This window comes from Bacillus rossius, chromosome 15 (genome assembly GCF_032445375.1).
Source record: "Bacillus rossius redtenbacheri isolate Brsri chromosome 15, Brsri_v3, whole genome shotgun sequence".
Lineage (NCBI taxonomy): Eukaryota > Metazoa > Arthropoda > Insecta > Phasmatodea > Bacillidae > Bacillus > Bacillus rossius.
Window position 1 is genome coordinate 13,371,738 of NC_086342.1, and position 22,944 is coordinate 13,394,681.

At 34.9% G+C, this 22,944-nt stretch overlaps 1 protein-coding gene across 2 annotated transcripts; it reads right to left on the bottom strand.

The window, feature by feature from the left end:
• Nucleotides 1-404: 404 nt before the first annotated feature.
• Nucleotides 405-22,007, bottom strand: LOC134539757 (myeloid zinc finger 1-like). 2 transcript variants are annotated; one of them, XM_063382032.1, is made up of 3 exons: nt 21,744-21,982; nt 20,544-20,678; nt 405-8,418 (listed from the first exon to the last, which is right to left on the bottom strand). In XM_063382032.1, exons 1-3 carry the CDS (start codon nt 21,894-21,896, stop codon nt 7,402-7,404), a joined length of 1,305 nt encoding a protein of 434 aa, XP_063238102.1. In that variant the 5' UTR covers nt 21,897-21,982; the 3' UTR covers nt 405-7,401. The 2 variants fall into 2 exon arrangements, with proteins under 2 accessions (XP_063238102.1, XP_063238103.1); XM_063382033.1 differs by lacking the exon at nt 405-8,418 and adding an exon at nt 8,426-14,303 and having other exon boundaries at nt 21,744-22,007.
• Nucleotides 22,008-22,944: the final 937 nt, after the last annotated feature.

Sequence of the window (22,944 nt, forward strand, 5' to 3'; positions counted from 1 at the left end):
AGTATGTGCAGGACACAAGTGCGTTCAGCAACATGTTGGCAGATATTCACAATCAAATATGTCCCAAAGCTGAAAGAAATGTAAACTACTGGCACAAAAGGTCACAAAACAGTAAAACAAAATTTTCCTGTGGTGATTAAGGAATCATTTTTAAGTTCAATGCTACATACATGAATAACTCACCAATACAACATTTGCAAGAGAAGTAAAAATATTATTGTCCCACATGATCATATAACATTTTTAATAAAAACCTGAGCTGAATAATATTATTTTCAATTTTGTAATACATTAGCAAATATTCCTTTACTTTATAAAATTTTTGACAAAAATCTAAGATCAAAAGATACCTTCATATACTTTTAAATTTAAATAATAGTGAGATATTTATCTTTAATATTAATATGAATCAACACAAATATTACTGGTAACTGTTATAAAGCAATTTCAGATCACATTTAGCAAAAAAATTGATTTTTATTATTTCCAGAAACATCTCACTCTCACTAGGTATTGCAAACCTGCATATACAAGTAATAGTAAGGCAATAAATGTTAAACTTAACCAGTTCAAAAATTTTTAAGGTTGAAGTACTAGTAAAATATTTACATCAATTGAACTAAAAGTGTAAGCTATGACTTTCAAAGTGAAGTGAACTATCCAAATATTTATAATCAATGAGTAAATATTAACACAATCAGTTTTTTTAGACTTATCATCATATTGCTAACATAAATTCTACTAATTACACACTAATTAACAAAATATAAATAGAAGAATTGTCTAGTTTCCAATTTATTTTTCAAGACTGATTAAAAATAACAACTATGAAAACATTACACGTCCATACTTACATCAGTAATTAGTTAAAACAAAAAGACTATCTGACAAATTTGAAATTAATTAAGTCATTAATGAAATCATTTATAATGCCTGCTACATTCTAGTGTAACTTTTAGCTTTAAAGTTGAAACTTGTAGCTATCTACAGTAAAATGCTCTTAATCCAGAATTCTATGGTTTGGCACATTCTGTAACACAACAGCAATTCTAGTTCAAACATTTACAAGTGGATTTCAACTGCTGGCCTGTGTGAAGTTTCGAGTAAGTGAATAAATCAAAGCTATTCTTAATAATTGATTTGACTTAGCCAGGAAATTTGCTATTTGTTTTATACTATGATTTGGTTGTGACACAAAGCTTCACGCTATTCGTAAAGTTAGACATTTGTGGCGAATTTTTAAAAACATTGAAGCCTAAAATTTGCTCATGAAAACATTATATTTTTGTACGAATGGAGTAAGTTACTTAAAAAAAAAAAAATGTGGCACTCAGATTTACTTTTATGAATGCTCAATATTAATATTATGCATGGTTAGTTTATGATTTTTATTCACTAAAAAAAACGACATTTGATAATCTGGCTGAATTGCTAATACGGGATGGCTGTGATCCCTAAAGTTCCGGATTAAATACCATTTCACTCATTGTATTTGTAAACCACTTCATACTGAAGTTTGCAGCACTTTTTTTTTAACAATTTTTCTAATGGTTACAATGCAAGTACTTTTATGAAACACAAATATTTTACATCATTTATAATTCATAATATGGCTGGCCAGTTACAAAATGAATCATTTCAATGCAATGCGTTTACTAAATAAGGTCAAGAGTATACAGTGAATTGTGATAAAACCGAACAAACACTGGAAGGAATGTCACTAAACCAAAATGTAATAAATGTAAGTTTATACACCATTTAGCACTGAAATCTAACTCAAAACGTGAAAAGTGAACTTAAATTACAAAATTTTATGTTTTACTATGGTAAATACATTGAATAAAATTTTTTTAACCTGAATTTTGTTACAAAATATATATTACGTAAATGGATTTTTAAAAATAATCTTACAAGTACGTTGTTTAACCATGGATCTTTCATTAGTAACACATTATTTATATTAATGATGTAGGCACATTTTTTAAATACACAGAACTTAACACATTAATCTCTTATTTTTCTAAGTAGTACTTTTTTATATATGCTTATTTGTTTATTACCAATGATTTTACTTTAGAAGTGTGTGATCTATCGGTCAAAATGACACTATTTTGGTGACATAAATACTTAAAATATTTCTATGTTTCATATTTTTTGAATAATACACTATATTTATGATTTAGGACAGCGTATTAAATAAAAACAAATCCACTGAAATCCCCGGGTTTAAAAAATAAAAGTGACCTAAAAATAAGACCATAAAATGTTGTCCCTAACTATGAAGCATGAATGTAATTATGTAAAAAGTTCTCTATTTTATGCTTTCTGTAAAGAAAACACAAATGGTAATTTACTATGGGAGGGAAATAAAAGTAAATAATCTCATCGAAAGTCAGTTTAGTGTCTCCAGTTATGTATTAAGAGGACTTAGTCAATTTAAAGACACTGATTACTGTACTCACTTTCACTCAGTAATAACACACATTCTTTACATTTGAGATACCGCAGTGGGAATTTTAAAAACATTATTTTAAAAAAGTAATTATCTGTATAGTAAAAAATGATAAAATTAATCTTACTGTAAGCAAAAAAATTAAAATTTTCTGAATCATTACTATCACAAATTAATACATTCAAGAACTCATACTAGTTTACAAGGAAACAAATCAATTGAAATATATATATATATATATATACACACACACACACACACACACACACACACACGCATGCACGCACACACACACACACACACACACATATATTCATTCAACATCAGATATTCCAGAAAACTGTGAAAAGCAGACCACAACGTAATACAATTTGAGAAAGTCTAAATCACATGGGTATTAAACGCTATACCTAATTTACTACTACAAAACATTACATACATAAACAATTTACCAACATTAATAAAAATACTAAAATTAAATCTATTAGAACACTGTTCCTGTTCCAAACAGCAGAGAGGAACAGGACTTTGGGTAACCTGGTCTAATTATTAACTAGCATATTTGTTTTGTGTGATTATTGATGTGTTCAACCTCATATAAGATTCACAGAAAAAAAAATTTAAACAGTTAATAATATAAAATAAATTCAAAACTTTTATTTTTATTTTTCAGGGATTGTTAAAAATCATACATACTTGTAAAAAATCAAATAATGCATGACAAAACATTTTTACATCTCCCATGCACCAGTACTTTCAGTTACAAATTTTCTTATTCTTGCTTTGGAAACAAATATGCTGATTTTATGAACAAGATAAAAAAAACTGAATAATCTACTCCTTTTATATAGTTAAAATAAACAACCTATATATTTTATATAAAAAATCTACTCTATAAATTTAACTGCAATCACTTTCAAATAATGGTTATCACAGATAATGAGGTCGATCATGTCACATACATGCTACAAATAATAAAACAAAATACTTTTAAAAAAAATTTTATTTTAGTCTTTTGAATGATATCACCCTAGGGCTCAATCCATTATTTTTACGATACTTAAAATTTGTCTGTTTTCTACTCATATGCCAAGTTGTCAGAATACTATCATTTGCATCAGTGTTCAAATTTAGAAGGAAACAGGCACAAATTAATGATTTTTCTAGTACAGAAGGTGGAGTCAAAATCATTCTCGACGCGCCCCTCTGCTTGACATTAACTGTCAAGAATAACGACTGACAACAGCTGCCATATTGATGGCTCAGTGGTAAAGATCACAGCAATGAATGAAAACTGTCACGAACAGGAGAAAAAAAGTTTCACTTAGTATGCAACACAAAAACAGCACTTTCATTAGGACACAAAACTGCCCATATGATCAAGAATCGTTAACAATGAAAATTTTCCGATCTCAACATGAATTCGGTAACACTCGTATACGATAATTGGGGCATGTTTGCTCATGCTTTGGAATGTTCTCTGGAATTCCAGCCATTTTGGACGTGCAACAATTGTTTGCATGAGTCATGTGCATGTATTTGTGAAAAAGTAAAATTGAGTATCAAACTGTCATTAAATATTTGTGTATGCAATATGCCTATACAAATTAAGACGTGTTGGACGCCATGCACTGAGACTCTGCACCATCATTTACCACAGTGATATTTTTGGCAGCTGAATTTAAATGTGTCCATACCATACCATAAACGTTTGCTATACCAAAAACTTTGAAGGAGGAATCAGCTCCAAAAAAGGGAAAGACTGTTCCTCTGGCCGGGAAAATGATGGGGACTGTTTTCTAGGATAGTCATGGAGTTGTCTTAGCATCAATTATCTTGAAAAAGGAAAAAACATGACAGGAGCATATATACTACACATCATACACATCATTACTTGAAAAGCTGAAGGCGGAAATTGCAGAAAAAGGCCACATTTGCGGAAATCGTAATTTTTTTTCACCAAGACAGTGAATGCACCAGCTCACACCTCAGTGGTTGCCGTGGCAAAAATCTACGAATTGCGGTTTGAACTGCATGACCACCCTCCTTACTCACCAGATCTAGACCAATTGACTTTTTTTGTTTCCTAAAAGTTGTGCTCGGAGGACAGAGATTTGTGTCGAATAAGGAGACCATCACCTTCGTAAACAACTATTTTACAGAGACTCACGCAAACAATTGTTAAAAAACTACTACACGTTAAAAATAGCTGAAATTTCAGTGAGTATATTCCAGAGCATGCGCAAAACATTATCTCAATTTTTGTTGATGAGTGCTGCCATGTTTATGTTGAGATAGGAAACTTTTCAGACTATCCTTATACTTCCAAGGTTTGCAAAGATGGAGGTTGCCTCGAATGATTGCGCATCGCTCTGTGTACATCACTTGCAAAACCCTAGAGTCGACCTTCGCCCTCAATACCTGCCGCCCACCCATATGGCCAGGTTTGTAAAGCAGTTATAAATGGAACCAAACTATGGTAATAGTCGTTTTGTTTCTTTGAACAAAGTTTAAAATGCTAAGCAGCTTGTGCAGACCTGCCAACATTCAAATTTAAAAAATCATGAGGTCCTCGATAAAAATTTTCAGGCCCATAAATACAGGTTAGAAATAAAAAACAACAAATGAGAATCTTTAAATTTAAGTGACATACCTGTACATATGTTACATGGTCTCTGCTTCAAAATTTATTTCAACAAATTATAGGTTGCAGATTTAATTTAGTTGAACATAATTTAGCGCTGTCATGTAGTGATCATGCAGGGCCACAACTAAAAAAGATACAAAATAACATTCTGCTCGTGTAACACTATTATCATTGTTCACAGCAAAATTAAATTTTTTATTGGAAGCAATACACTTCACGTGTTAGTTGTGTTTTTTTGTAGCGACATGTTTCACAATGTCTCCTCTTCCACTATGTGAGATAGAAAAATCAACACGGTACATGCTACAAAACGCAAAATTGCTTCCTTTACGTGACTCGAGTACATATTGATGGAAACTTGTTTTGTAACTTTAACAAACAAAATCTTGAGGCCCCAAAAAATCGTGAGGAAACACTATTTTGGCGTGAGGGCGTGAGATGGACCTTAAAATCGTGAGCCTCACACCACAATCGTGAGAGTTGGCAGGTCTGCTTGTGGTATATAAATGGCAGTGACTATACAGAGAATGATATTTTACCACAAATAACTGATATGTCTTTCAAAAAAGTTAATACAGTGACATTCTGTTTATTTGTAACATACAGCCATATTTTAACATAATCTGAAGGTGAGTGAAATTAGTTTAGTACACCTCCCTCATTTGGAACATCTTCATATTGCGTTAATGCATTTAGCGTAGTGTTAATTTTACTGCCCCAGTCTTGAATAGCACGTCTGTAAATTTCAGTTAGCACGAAATCGCCACAAGCAAACAGAAAGTCGGGCAGGACACCACAAAGTCTGCTTCAACTCGGTAAACAACAGATGTACCTTGACATACGAGGAAGAGATGCACGTGCACGTGTTTCTATGATATCGGCTGTTATACAAACATCAGCTATGGAGTGCAAAGAAACAAATGTTTTTACGTCCGCACATATACTGCCATGCCGTACCATTGTCGCCTGGCCACGGACCGGGCCATGATGAACTTCAGTGTAGCCAGCATGCACAAACACAAACCAAACCAAACCAAACCTGCCCATTCGTCTGCCGGTAACTTTACGTGCGCAAGCCCTGCAGTTGGAATCATGGCTTCCGAGTGAGAGCATAATGCATCGTGTTCAGTATTTGAGACAAAATTAGAAGTATTACAGAATGCAGAATGTCATGTTGGCCACACTTATGTTGGTCGCACTTTAAGTTTTCAGCTAGTCAACTGTGCGCAAAATCGTACGAAATAAGGACTCTATCAAACATTTATATAAGTCTGATGCTGTTGGTTGTACTAGCGGGAATGTATTTGACATTAGCTACCGCAACAGAAATGAACAGATGATTTAGATGGAAAAGGTTGTTAAATGAACAGTGCAATGAAAAAAAAAATCACAAGCCTCACAGGAATGATGTGAACCAAGCGGTGATACACAAATAAGCACTATAATTTTTAAAAAATTTTAATGTAAATATCCGGACAGTAATATCATTTTCAGTACCAGTAAAGGATGGTATGGAAATTTAAGTATTACTTTCTTTCACTGTGCAAAAGTTTAACAAGTGAAATCATAATGTTTCCAATAAAAACATCATGGCTTCTATGCATGCATTTCATTCTTATATCTTGCAAAGTTTATGAATGGGTTTTTGAAAACATCTTGCATTTCTTGCAGGTTTACGGCTTGTCATACACAGGAAGACTTCAATAAAAATGTAGACTTCCACTTAAACAATTTCAACTGCTGGTAAACTTAACCCACTGTTCATAACCTGACAAGTTTCAAAAACACTAAGAAGTCTAACCAGACAAAAGAAATTCCAAACTGTACAATACCAGAGAAGAGTTTATTACTAACTTTTTTTTATCATGCCAGGAAGGGAACGACCAAGTTTAATAATAAAGACTTATTTCTATACTCTGAGAAATGAACCTTTATAAATTGCTTATTAGAATATAAAACTATTCTTGACAAATAAAAATTAATAAAAAAACACAAAAAATATCACAATACAAACAAAACCGTTAAATATTCTACCGCTGAAATTCACGAGATCCACTAACTAATCTGAAGAAACACCAAATGTAGTTCAAAATTTCAAATTTTGTACTCAATGTGCGGATGTATTTTTTTTTCTTCTTGTCCTATTCACTTTTAATCTCCGTCAAAATATTATCACATGTATGTTTTGTTCCCAGATGATATTTCAGTTACTTAAAAAATATATCTGTAATTTTTTTTTACAAGACAGTCTTGACCGACTTCAACCAGCTGGCAGGGTGAACACACAAGGAAAGGAACACCGTCACGCCTGGCTCGCTTGCGCCGGGTCGCCGTCGTGCCACCTGGCGTGCTTGCGCAGGGTCGCGCCATACGTGAACGACTGGCCGCAGACGGCGCACACGTACGGCCTGTCCCCGGTGTGCAGCCGGACGTGCTGGGTGAGGTTCCACTTGTCGGAGAAGCAACGCCCGCAGAGCGCGCACGCGAAGGGCCGCTCGCCCGTGTGGACGCGCAGGTGGCGCCGCAGCTCGTCGCGACGCTTGAACGCCGCGCCGCAGCGCTCGCAGCGCGCCGGCCGCTCGGGCCGGTGCACCCTGGCGTGCGTGACCAGGCTGCTCCTCCGGGCGAAGCTCTTCCCGCACACGGCGCACACGTGGTCCCGGCGCGCCGCGTGCACCAGGAGGTGGCTTTTGAGGGCGCCCCTCGTCCCGCAGCACTTGCCGCACACGCTGCAGAGGAGCCGCGCCGCGCCGGAGTGCGTCGCCTTGTGCAGCCTCGCACCGCTCCGCTTCCTGAACGACTTGCCGCACGTGGCGCAGGCGTGCGGCTTCTCGGGAGAGTGCGTGCGCGCGTGGGCCCTCAGCTGCGACGTCGTGCAGAACGCCTCAGGGCACCCCGCGCACGGGAACCCCTTCGTCCCGGAGTGCGACGCCTCGTGGTCGCGTAGGGGCGCGCACGGGAACCGTTTCTCCTCGGGCAGCGGCGGGAGCTCTGGCTCCGACGTCGGGCCGTTCTCGTCTTCCGAACCGTCTCCGTCGCCGCGCGGAGGCGGGGAAGCCGCCAGACACCCCGAAGGGTCGTCTCCCACTGCGCGGCTCTCCTCGAGGTCCGGCCCGCCCATTCTTTCCCCCAAACCAACGGCAGAGCCTTCTGTCTGGTCACTCGAATTCCCAGAGCAAAAATTGTTTATGCACACTTCAGTGGTGACTTTTGCTGTACTCCTAAAGATTTCTGTCTCCGAGAGTCTATATCCAAACGAAAACTCATCATTGTTTTTCGACGTAGAATCAGTTTGGGTCATTTTAGTCACCATTAACACCTAGAGGGGGGAAAGAAATACCTATCAGTAAAATAAAAACCAAAATAATAAATAATCTAATTTTTTAAATGCTTTAAAATTCTATGATTACATTCCCAATGAATATGTACATGTATAAACAAGTAAACATTTTCTGAAGTGTGTCCCTGGCAACATTTTTGCTTACAACCTGTGTGGTCCTCCAGAAGTACGCTTAATTCAACTATCAAAAACATTCTATTAAAGTGCATGTCTTAAATCAACAATAACAATAATTTATCTTAAAAATGTACAGATTACAAAATACACCAGTATATAAAAAACTTCTGCTAACGTAACAATCAAACTTTACAACAAATTTTAAAATACTTATATTCACTAGATCTTATGGTGAGATGATAAAATTGTAGCTACATAATAAAAATAGTTATTTATTATTTATAGTTAAAAAAAGATATTTATAACATACACAATAAGCACAGTAAAATATCATATAACACTTATAATTATAAAATTACATGTAACTAATGAGAACATTAAAAAATTACATCAAACTATCCACAAAAGAAAGTTGATAGGAAGAATTTAAAATCATAATTTAGGTAACAAAAGATTATAGTGTATGTATTACAAGATTTAACCACCACTTGAATTGACAACATAAATTTTCCCATAGTCAATGTCTTATCATTTCAATACTTTACTAATTATAGGGGGGGGGGGGAAGTTTAATTACACTAATAGACATCAAATGGCCTATAAACAAAAGTTACTTCAATCTTAATAGCCTGCCACATTCAAATTGTAAACTATAAAGAGAAATTGGCTTAGCTGGTTGAAGAAATATGGTTAACTTGGAAACGGGCATTGGATATAATTTTTAAATATGATGATGATTGTGAGTTAACAATACTGATTCATTTCAAATGAGAAAATAAGTTATTTTATTCTCACCAAGGTTCAAGACTAAAAAAATTTAATTTATTGAATGAAATGTTAAGATTTTATTTAGAAAACTGAAAAACTATAGCTGAAACACATAACCTTTTAATAAAGGTTTGAGATAAATTATTTTCTGCACAAATCATTTTAGTTGAAAAAAATATATATAAAGCAGGAAGGAGCAGTAAAGTTTCTGGGAGAGAAAAAAAACATACCTAACGTCTACTGTATGCCAGAATAAAGTTCAGTTTATTCTTCTCATTTTGTTTACCTTTGCAAATTCAGTCATTCAGGTGATAAAAAAACTAGTGTCTAAATTAAACTAAATATGTGGTAATTACTAGAAAACATAAACCAAGTCCAAATTCAAGTACACAGTTATGTACTTATCGCATACTTCACTTTTTCCAATATAAAATTTTATTCCAAATGAAATTCAAAATTTTATATTTTTTTACTAAAACATGATTAAAGCATCATACTTTCAGATTCTCTCTTTGTTTCATTAAGTTACGATTAGTACATACATACGTGCATGTATTGGAACTTCATAAAAAAATTTTAAATATTTATTGTTTCATCCAATCAGTTAATGCCAGTACAAAATAAAGTGAAAATGATTTTACGTGTGTTTAAATTACTTAAATGTTCTAATAAATATAACCTACCTAACGCTTTTTGAAATGGCGACGTTTCTTTACCTGGAAGTACCAGAGAAGTACACAGATTCCTTTATTTGCACATCTCATCTGCATATTTATTAGTTCAGACAGCCCTCGTGATACCACTTTCGGAACAAGTACATACCAGTATGAACTAAATGTGACGGGGCCAAAAGATATTTATTCTATATTCAAAATGATAGAGGTTCACAAAAATCTCAACAAAGTTATTTCAAGATTCATGATGCAAAAGTAGCACATGTAAAAACTTTGGGAGCAAGTTCTCCATACCAAGCAAGAGAAATATTTGTTACAAATACATGCCTAAAAACACATGATTTATTTGTCACTGTTGTTTTTTACATATAAACCGTCATGGGACGTGAGACGAAGTCAGCTTTTCAGTAACAAAGATTGGAAACAATCTGCACCTTCATAAAGATGTGAGGCTACTGAAATTTTCCGACCAACAGTTTTAAGAACAAAAATGAGGGTTGGGGGACTTTTTTTAGCATTGTACATATGTACGTACTTTCATGGAATGCCTAATTATTAATAATGACTGTTACAAATGGTTTATTCTGTGACAAAATAATTGTTCAGCATTTTTTTTTTTTTTCTGTCAGAATATAAAACAACTGTAATAATACTGTCAGCAGACAATACTTTAAGGTCTTAGAAAAATCAAGAAATAGTAAATTAAAAATATAAAAACTTATTATGATTAATGATGGTAGGTATGCAAAATAAAAGAGCTTTAATTTTAACAAACCTGAGTAGGTTTAATCTGGCAACAGTGTTTGCCATTTATTCTGTACTGCAATCTAAGCGTGAAAGAGAATATAGAAAAAGTTCTTATCCTTATTCCATGCAACAGCAGCACAAGTACTGCCAGGTGTGCAAACTTCATACATACATGACATCAAAAAAGGCCAACCAGTACTGTAACGTGCGTAGCAAACTTTAAGGTCGTCCAACTTGCATTAAATTCTTGACTTATATGCTGAAAAAGACAGCATTCTAAATTTTGTTTGAAACAACCCATTTGGGGTTTTTTATTTCATGGATACATTTTAAAATGCTATTTAATGCACTAAACAACCCATATAAAAACCAGCATTGTAGGAGCGTGGAAAACAAACTGAAACTATTTAAAATTCCTGTAAGGGTGCAGCAATCTTACAATCTCTGATTTTATGTTGTTTTTTTTTTAAGCATGTAGTGAAACAGGTGGAAGTCAATTCCGAACATTTACCGTGAACTGTGGGTTTAAAACAATTGCATGTGCATTCCTAATGTGTCGTAAATGTGTTCCATCAATTGAAATTGAAGCAACACCCTGTTTTTGCTGCTTAATAACACGTAAAAATGGGACATTATCAGTAATAAGTTTTCATTGCATATCTCCACTTATTTTAACGTGGAGAACTCACTTCCAAAGTTTGATCACCGATTTCTGCTACATAATTTAATTATATCTCCTTTTTATTACGAGACACACACACAAGAGTGATACATTTACCGCACAATATGAAGATAGCTTTGGTGCTCCAGAAACATTATCATCACAACTATACACATTTGGTTAAGAATGTAAAAAAATATACAGCACAACCTTTATACACACAAACTATGTATGTTGTAAACAAATTTTTTTTTGCCAAGCCATTAAAATTCTGTAAACTTCATTTTGATAAATTTACATACTATGTAATCAACTTAAGTATACCATTAACACACGAAAACATTACCTGTGGTTCTGCATTTCAATTTTAACACAAAAATTTTAATATGTAAAGAAAGATGGAATGTATACATTAAAATAATTGGTGTTCATCTAGTAGTTAACACATTCTGCAATCCTTTAACATCAAAATTAAAACCCTTACACTACTGCTTAAAAAACAATACAGCAGAGTTCTCCTGACATATTTTTCAAAAACAATACAACCTCATTATTCATAAAACATTAAAATAGCTTAACTATTATATTAAAATTCGGTAAAACAGATTAAATATTTTCCAAAACAAAATTTAAAGCAGTGCTAATGACTTTAAATTCAAAAAATTTATTTAGAAGGTAATTTCAGGATTAATTCTACCTTTATTTTATTGTGAAGAATCAAATAGTTCCAAAGATATGATAATTAAATACCAACATCTAACAGCAAGTATCAGTTATATTTTGATACCAAGTGAAGAAAAAATTACAAGAGATTTTCAAATTGATAAATAAATCCCTTGCAACAACTTAAGTCACTGTGGATTTTTAAGTCATTTTCAAAATAAGTTGTGTTGTCAATTTGGGAGTGAGTAGGTGAATGAACAGGTGTACTTAGTAAGTGATACCATTAAATTATTTGTGCCTGTTGCTGATTCTAAAAACCAAAAATGTAGTATAGAGAAGCTTTACTATAACGTAACTTTATTGTACAAAATAATTTCTATCTACATAAACTGTATTAATTCTTCTATCCATGCGAACAAAGTCCCAGGACAGGTCATCTAGTACATAATAAGTCTTCAGTCGGAAAAACCATAATTTTAGAGTTGGGGATCTATTTCATTAAAATAATAAACCATTATATTAAATTTTTAAATGGAATCTTGCACTGTAAAAAAAAACTTGGCATATAAATATTTGCTCTATCTAAAAAAAACATTAATAATATGGCTTGATTGTACCTCCTTCCACTTTTTATTTACTTTTGTTTATAAAATTCGTTTGACGTATTATGTACAGTGATTACAAAAAAATGTGAGTAGCAAGCTAAAAATAAGAATCGTGTCCAAGTGCGCAGAGACATGAGAATGCACACAATGGTAGAGGTATATTCAGTCAAAAAAAAAAGAAGATAAACTTCCACTCTCACATGGCACTATTTTCTGTCCGCTTCGTAGGGATGCGGTATAATCTACTGGTGACGTTCACAACAATCAGGGAGTTATATCTAGGGACACCTGTATTTCGCGATTTCATTTCATGTCAAAGTATTTCACAAAACACTGTAGCTTTTTCTAAGAGTCATGGATGGCAAATTGTGAGGGTGCAGCACATTCACATTGGCCCCCGTCAAGAGCGGGACGACACCTCTCCCTACCTCAGCCAATAACCACAGGAGAAAAGCTACAGTATTTTGTGAAATACGTTGACACGAAATGTATTCGCGAAATACTGGCGTCCCTGGTTACAACTCTTAGTTACGCTAGGCGGGCTAGTCCCCGCTAGTCGCACAGCTGGGCGTGGAGCCGGGAGTGCTTCCTCAGGGTGACGTTGTGGGTGAAGGCATCGCCGCAGACGGCGCACACGTAGGGGCGGGCCCCCGTGTGGAGCCGCAGGTGCTGGGTCAGGTTCCACTTGGCCGAGAACCTCCGCTCGCAGAACGAGCAAGAGTGCGGCTTCTCGTTGGTGTGGATCAGCAGGTGGCGCTCCAGGTCCTTCTTGCGCTTGAAGCCCTTGCCGCAGAACTCGCAGCCGAGCGGGCGCGCGGGGCTGTGCACCTTGGCGTGCATCGTGAACGAGTGCTTCCACTTGAAGCCTTTGCCGCACTCGGCGCACACGTAGTTCTGGTGCGCCGAGTGCACGTTGAAGTGGCACTCCATGGTGCCCTTGGTCTTGAAGCCTTTGCCGCAGACGTTGCAGAGGTAGGGCGTCGCCGAAGAGTGGGTGCGCGCGTGCAGCTTCACCAGGTGCTTGGTGCGGAACGCCTTCCCGCAGGCGTCGCAGACGTGCGGCTTCTCCTCCGAGTGCGTGGGGACGTGGCTCCTCAGCTGCTGCCCCGTGTAGAAGCCCTTCCCGCACTGCTCGCAGAAGAACCGCTTCTCCCCGGTGTGCGCCATCTCGTGGGTGGCCAGCGACGAGCGGCTCAGGAATGTCTTGGGGCAGTGGGCACACTCGAACAGCTTCCGCGACGGCGGCTCGAAGACGCTCCCCGGGGAGGACGGCCCCTCGTCGTCGCTCGAGACGTCGGAACGCGCGCTCGACAGCGAAAGCGCGTTCAGATCGGGTTTCAAGTCGAGCGCGTCCATGAATTCGACGCTCTTCAGAGAGCTGCCCACCCTCCTGACGTTCTTCCTCGACGCCGGCGGTTTCCTGTTTCGCTTCGCCGGTTTCTTCTTGACGCTCGCACGCGGCCTGATCTTCCTCTTTGTCGTCTTCGTCACGGTTTTCGAGAGGATTGTCTGGGTTCCTTTGGCGGCCGTCGTGCTTCTCCCGTCGCCCAAAGTTTTTCGGAGGAAGTGTTTGAAGTTACTTTCATCGTCCTGCTCTCTTTTCATGGCTTCCGTATCTACCATTAATATCTAGGGAGGAGAAAATAAAAGAGTCTAAATCAGTAGACATGGTGAATGATGATATTTAACACAATGTCTGAAATACAAATCTGTAGCAAGAAAATAATAACACCTTTTAATTTCCTTTAATACTCAAAGCAAATATTTAGTTAAGTGTCTTAAAGTTCCAACAAAAAAACCAGCTGGCTTTTTTTCAGGTAGGTACACATACATGAAACTACAGGCAAATACATATCATGACTTATATTGATAAAATACTCTAAAAATCTTTAAATACATTATTTAAAAAAAACTTACACTGAAAATAGTTTTTTTCCCACACACCCACAAACATAAATATAAGACACAATAAAAGATCCTAACTTATGTATACCTAATATTTCAACTGAAAACGTCAACTCTTATTGCAATGTATAAAAATGACTAGACTTTAAAACAAATAACAATGTACAAAAACATTCAACAATGTTATTTGCTTTACGTAGTAATATTTCAACTGGAAATCTCTAGTTTAGTAATAATTACCTACTAAATAAATTATTAATGAATGAAACTAACTTTGAAACACAACCCCTTCTATGATTTGCAATGAAGTATTTCCCAAAGGTACATAATTCAAATGCCATAAATTAAATACTGAGTTCTAAATTACTCCGATTACCTATATGGTTATTGCACAATGACCAACATGTTGTTTCAGGAAACTATTGCAACACTGTTAAAAATTTATCACCACTACAATGAAAAAACTTTACATCTCAGAAGAAAATATATATATTTTGAAAGAAAGAAAAAAATTAGAATCATAACAACCTTTTATTTAAAAAGAAATTTTTTTTTATGAATATAAAAATAAAAGCATTGGTCTCTATCTATTTTCATACATTTATACTATTTACAAAAATTAATTGTTATAAACATTTTTTAATGTGGAAAAATAAAAAGAATAGAACTTCTGAGTGGAAACAAATTGTAGCACTTTTCTAAATAAATAAATGAAAATAAAAACTTGTAGCACTTACACATTATTTAGAATAATCTGGTTTATATTTAATCTGTATAAATACATATATCAATGCATCATAGAGAATGTATTACTGTGACTGACAAAGAAATCACAACAGATTTCAGAACTTCTAAAACAACTGGGAGCTATCTGATGATCTGCACTAGGGCGCTTGTATAAGATAAGGAAAAATGTAACATAGAGTTAATTAAACTTTTAGAGTTTTGAATAAAAAGTAATTGTGAATTTTTTTTTTACAAATATCTTTCATATACCTATTTTAAACTTTTGAGTATTCAATGTTTCATATTTTTATTTCAATGTTAAGAGATGTACTGGAATATACTCGTGTGTCACACATTAAGACATCTTTGGCTGCACACCTTGATTTTGAACGAAAACCACAGCAGCAGAAACTTTAAAAAAAAAAAAAAGTTTTGCAAATGTTTTTGTAAATATTTTTAATGGCAGTTGAATTAGGTTCTTAGAGAAAAACCACATTGGCAGGAATTGTAACTCCTGTCTTCTTCATACTTAAATTAACTAAACACAAAAAATACAATTGTAAAGCAGAGACCATTTTAAAAATGTTTAAGATACGTACTTAATGCCAGTGATGTATTTATAAGGCTAAAGGAAACATTCAACACTTCCCCTCAAATTTTTACATTAATACTAAAAAAAGAAGGAAATTATGAAATACTAACAAGTTTCTCTTAATTTTTTGTTTCTTTGTATAATTTTTATTGAAATATTAAGTAATAATAAAACTTTGTATATTTAAAAATCAGTTGACTGCCACAGTTGTATCTCATTGGAGTAAAAAAGGTTGGCGTGTCCTTGAAATATTTTTTTTCTAGACTTTCGCATCAGAGCTTGTTTTATTTTACTATTAAGGCGATTGGTGCATGGAAAATATTACGACAAAACTAATTTAACTGTACATATTTATTTTTGATGCTTCTTTTTAAGACATAATATACCTAGGATATTTTTAATAAACTTTTTTTTACTGAGTTATGTCATTTTAAATGCATTTATTTTTATTCCAAGCCAAAATTATTTAGAAAACACATAATTATGTTAAACTTAAGTATAGTTCAAGAAACGAGTGTACGAATAGGTTTCTGCACCTATAAAAGTAAGAAAAAAAAAATTTCATCGTCAAAATTACAGTTTAATATTGACAATTTCCATTGATCACTGCTGGACTACTTCAGGAGCGATTTAAAGAATAACTTTAAATGAAAATGAAAACATAATTGGCAGAACACTATTGAGTTATGTATATATTTTCATATCCTTTTGTTTTTGATACGATCCGACTCAAAACACGCCCTCTGGAGTGACAGTTCTAGTGCTGCGTATAAAACTCTCGCCGCCGGGAAGAATGTCCCCGCGACGTGGCGCTGAGGGCGGCGCTTGTCGGAACCAGGTAGTCCGGCGGAGCTCGGGCCAGCTGGCCGCAGCCTGCGGGTGGGGAGGGGGAAGAATGGGGTGTAGAGGGATGACGAGAGAGGAGGCTCTGTCAAGGTCGCGCTCATGGAGCTAATATACAGTAATACATCTGGAGAGGACAAGGGAAGGCCAGCAGAGGATGCGAGGTGAAGCCGGGTATCGGCTTCCTACGCTGGAAGAAAACGAAAAAGAACCAAAATTGCCTCGCGCAGCCGAAAAATCCTCCAAACTAAACTCGCAACAGCTCCGAAACTATCAAAACAATCAAACTGAAAATTTTACTGGAGTATCTGTAAACATTTTTCCCCACATCGCTTTAATATTTTTTTCGAAACATGAATGCTTTCATTTTTAAAAATTACATACATATTTACTGCCAAAAAATTTTGTGAATACGCAGAGTAAATTACAACATTGAGGAAAAATTTTTGTTTGCAATTATAAGTGGGGGGACACCAGCGTATGAAATAAGGAAGAAGCCTCAAATTTTATTTATATACCCCTTTTGACGCATTCAACCCCATACTTTTATTTTTACAGAGAGTTGAAGTGGGAATAATGTTTCAGTGGGTAACACTACCGACATATGTCTTCGGAACGCACTTCTTTTTGTTATTATACGTCTCAAAATTTATAATTTCATACACAACGTTTATAAAAACGAATTCTTACTTACCTCATTTAATCTATTACAAACCTCATGTAATATACGTGTATTAGTAGAAGAACCAACGTAACATGCAAACCAGGTAAACACTGGTAGAGAATTGTTTGGAATAACTGTAATGCTATGCATATACTGACAATGTAAGAAACTTTCAATTTTATTAATTGTTTGCATAAGAATTAATAATTTTAAAAAAATCATAGAATAGGCTTTATAGACTGAAAACCTTTCACGTAGTTTCAAGTCGCGTACATAAAAGTTTTTTAATATATATAATTACCAATTATTGTTGAATATATTTAACATTTTTATACATGTTACAACACACATATAATAACAAACCTATATAGTATATTAAAAGACAAACGCCAAATTTTAGCATTTTGTATTTCTTTTCTCTGTGTGAATAAAATAACAGTTCTTAACGTAGTTGCTAATACTGTACTATATTTTTAAAAAAAATTACGAAAACCCCTGACATCGTCACCATAACAATGATAAAATTGCAAAATAATTAAGGCACATCTTTTAATGCTACGAAGCACACTCTTAAGAGAAATGTTTTAAACTTATGTTGGGATGTAACTAATATCTTAAAAGCATTGTGAAACCGTTACTTTGAGGGAACCTTAATATACCGAACACCATACCATCCTTTAATCGAGTACGATTTTCGCTTCTTAAGACCCATTTGTCTTCAAAATGCACTGTACTGTGTAAGTAATAAATCAGTCTTAAAATCAGTTAATTATTTTGTCTTCCTATTTCGTATTCTAATTGAGATAAATATCAGATAAGCATGTGTTACTTGTATCACGACATCAAGGTATTATTAATCAGTAATTAATATTTCATTTTATTTTTTTGTTAACTAATGTGCATAGGGCAGTGCACTAGACATCACTACCTGTGTGTAGTGTTGCGTTACACTTTTTAACGCATTAGAGTTTACATAAAATGATAAATCCAAAATTTCATTTAAAAGTATAAATATCAGCGATCAATTTAATTAATGTCCAGTATAACTCAGTCAGTAAAACATTCGGAAATATGTATAGGACCTGTTAACCTAAATATTTGTTAACAGTTAAACTGAACTAAGATGTGTTAGAGTGGTTTTTTCTCTCTCCGTATATTAGAGGTATGGGACATCAAAATACGCATCTGTCGCCCATTGACTTTAGATACAGAATTATAAACTACATATTGTGAAAACATTCTGCAGCAGTTTTTGCTGAACGGAAAAACACGGATGAGAAGACAGACGAAATGTGTTTGGTAAGTGATTTTTCGTCAAATGAAATGGAACAGGACAGTGCTTATCAGAATGAAATTACAGAACTACTTTTGTGCAAGGAAATGTATTTTACAAAGACATTTCAAGAGAAATCACCTTTAAATGAAATAGATCTTGCTGACATGGAAGAAATAGACTTAGATTTAGAGGCCAGGTCCCTTTCAAGTGACGAAATTTCTCTTGAAGGGCTGAAATATGTTTCTGGCTATATAGCTCATCGTTTCAGAAATAAATATCCTGACCTTGGCACTACGGATTTCAATTCGGAGGACGATAGCTGGATACATGTACAATCAAAGGGTAACTTAAAATGTCCCACTAATGAATTTTTGGAATTAATAAAGATCGCTGAAATGTGTTTTGATAATGTTCATGGCAACAATTTGTGGAAAAAAGAGCGGATTTTTGAATCACTGACTAAAATTATTTGCGGAACTACTGAAAATGAATATCCAGAAGAAGTTATATACTGTTTTGTCAGGACAAGAACGTATATGCGTATCAAGTATTTGAACATGAAATATTTTAACGAACAAGACCAAAAACGCAAAGAAAGAAATAAGATGAGGAAAACTACCCTCTAAGATTTTTCAGTGTGATGGTGTCCACTTTCCTTCACCATAATATGTATGTTCATAATTTATTTACGATGTTTTTTAATTACTATATTTAAGAAAAGCATTTATTGTGAATATCACAGCAATTATGTAGGGCTTAAGGTATTTATTGTATTCCAAATATTGAGTATGCCATTTTTATTGCCTTTATTAAAAATAATATATATGTTAACAATGTAACAAAATTGCGATATTTTTGTATTGCTATTGCAATTTCGTTTCTTGTAAACATTATTGTAGACTTTTTCATATTGAAATTAAATTTGCTATAGGGTTGTTTGTATTTTAATTTTACATTTATAAGACTTTTTATATGTTGTTTACTGTTTACAAACATTTTAAAAATATTTCCTTAACCATATTTCAATTTCCATGGCAATAGTCTTGTTAGCTTTTCGGGTAACTCTTCTACATGGATGATAAGATGGTGCGACATCTAAAACATATCACACCACCTTTACATAACTATAAAACTAAGAGGTGTTTTATTTACATAATATTAAAGCACAATGTTTCCTTGTGGCGTAGGTGATTTAGAATTTCCATTTATCTAGAAAAATGGGCTTTCAGAATGTTTTTTAACACATAGTGTTTCGGAAGGTTTTTGAAGAAAAAAATTGACTACGCGTTTTATTTTTTTGCAGCTGAATTCGGGCACGTGCATGAAATATAATTAATCCGTAGGAAGCGCAATGGTTTAAAGTATTGATGTTGAAGATTTGAAAAGATTTATTGAAATAGTGTGAGAGAACGAGTGAGTTGAGTGAGAAGATGTGAGCTCTCAGCAACATGACGTGGATGAGTGAAAGAGAAAACCTGCTAAACCTTCCCCTCCTCCGGGCACGATAGAACCGTATCGGCTGTGTGTTAGAGGGAGAGGGAGATAAAACCTTCGAGGTTCTGTTAATTCCTCCTAGATGGCAGGCCGCAGAGCGACCACCAGCAACACCCTTCCCGTATGAAGGCCATCTCGCCACTGACGAGCTGGAACTAAGCTCCTGACCTCCCTACATAGTAACAGTCACCCACATAGGCATCTAGACTCTTTAATGATCATATGATACAAAATTCATTGCTTTCGGGCCTGTGACCGTTTTTTACCGTGCACCAATTGCCTTAAGGTGGTGAAGGTGTTGCAGACAAAATTAACACAATTTTTCAAACCATTTGAATAGTAGGCACTCGTCTAACCACAAACACTGACCTTCCCGTGGGATGCTGCATGCTGACGCAGTGTCGCATCAGAGCTGCGACACTGCTCTTTGAAGGTGTACCAACTGTCCAAGCGGTGAACACACTTATTGCAAACTAGAGTCGGCAAACCGTCTCCTTGTGACACCTGCAACATTTTGCACGGTATCTAGAAATAATACCTAAGTGTTACAGCATTAATAACTACTGGAAACCGTGTTGAGATAATATATTTTCTCTGAAATGCCACACAACAGAATGCATGCATGAAAAATAATAACAAATACAGAGTTTTACATTGCTAGGTTATGCACAGAGACTTAGAAGATGGAACTTTCAAAATTACCTTTAATGGGCTTTGAATTACTTGTGTACCATCTAGCTGTTTTTTAACTCTAGCTAAGCCTCATCACACGAACATGATAATTTCACAAAATAACATCGAGATCACTAGAGAGTATGAGGAATGAAGTATGAAAATAGAGCACTGACAGAATTAATGGGTGAGGGAAACAGGAATACCCCCAAAGAAAACCCAGCAAATCACAGGAATGTCTCCCAGGTTTCCCACTTGCGAATCATCTAGGTTCCACTCCACTGGGACATCTTCGTGATGTCAAGGCTAATGTGATTTAAGTATTAATAACACACTGTAATTAAAGTAATTATGCTAATTAGCAGCTTCTAGGAAAAATGGCAAATGATAATCTAATTGAGATATTGGTTGTTATTAGGTCAGCTACAGTATATACAAAATATATATTTCTATTTATCGCGGGTAGGTAATAGCGGCTGCAGTGTAATTGTAATGTAAGGTATAATATTTTAATGTTTTTACAAAGTAGTAGGAATTACGAAACCATCCCTTGAGAGTAAATTTAGGGACGTGTGTAGTGTGTGGAACTATGTTTTCCGATTTTTTTCTTTCCGTTCTATAAAGCCGCAATGTCCGATAATGACCTACGGAAATAACAAGAAAATGATGTAGCCTTAAAAGTCCTATTGAATTTTTTTTTTCATAAAAAAACAGTAGCTTTATCAGATACAAACGTTTATGATTTGCGGCCGAATGTCATATTGGTGTGCTCCATAATCAACATGGCGTCCAAACAAATTTATCGATTTTTTAAAACAAACTTGAAAAAATAAATGATATTGGGTGTGTGATTAAAACTTTTTTTAAAACATGTTCAAAGTGAAAAACGGTTCTAACCTGAATTGAGGCGCAAATAGAAATTCTTGACGAAAGTGACATGTCATCTTCATTCGAATCATTGTCGAATATAGGCAGCATAATACCCTCTTTTGAGAGACATAACCGGCATATTTCATTAAAGTCTAATAACAAATTTTTATCGCTATTCATTGCAGCTGCATGAAATTGCTCTCAAAATAAATTAAAAGTGTTAATACATAACTCCAAAAATATCATAACACAAACATCAACTTTAAAAAAAAAAACATTGCACCAACTTACGAACGATAAGTAATATAATAGAATAAAAATTACTACTTATTAAAATCCCTAAAATGGTTAATTTGCGATCTAACAAAAAGTTAGATTCTAAAACAAAAATTATTTATGTAGTCAATGTATCTGTAAAAATATTCCTGGCTTGGATATAAAATGTTGTGATTTTGGTTTAACTTTGCTTTTGGATCTTTATAGCACCAAATCGGCAGAATTAAGTAGCCGATGATATAGACGCTACCTCTTCAAGGTACCAAATACCCATAAAATCAATTTCAAGTAATAGCTCTTGACTTCATTAAGGCTGTATCCACGACCATAGGTGAAATTTTTATTGTATTCATGACAGACACATTTTCAAGATCGATTGAAGAGTACACTAATTCAACTTCTAGTATATAACTGCCAAGTTTTGCCAAATACTATATAGAACACTAAGTCGTCTCCTACTGAGATTATCAACACGCAGTACATGAGGCAGAAATGGAGCTAAGCATATCTGCTGCTCACCAGATAGCTGCGAATCTGGGCTCCACAAAGAATGGTCTGTCCTATGTATAGCTGAAGTAGTGAAAATAATGTATAGCCAAGTTGTTTAAGTACTACAACATCATTTAAAGAATAACAGGACACATTTAATGTGGTGTAAAATTGTTTTTTTTTTTTTTTTAATAATTTGGCTCACAGCTAATAGGCTTCAATGATATTACCATGCCAACCACCACACTGCAATTCCGCTCCATTGACCAGTACCTACCGGCACTTGTGACTCCAAGAAAACGGAAGGACAGCCAGATTATCACAGATTTCACACCTATAGAGGCATGTGAGTGACACACAACGCACATCCGATTGCTAAGCATCACAATGGCTTCCCTACTGGATAGACTTAACCGACACACGACACACCTCCAACAGCAATTACTAAATAAACCTAAGGGTG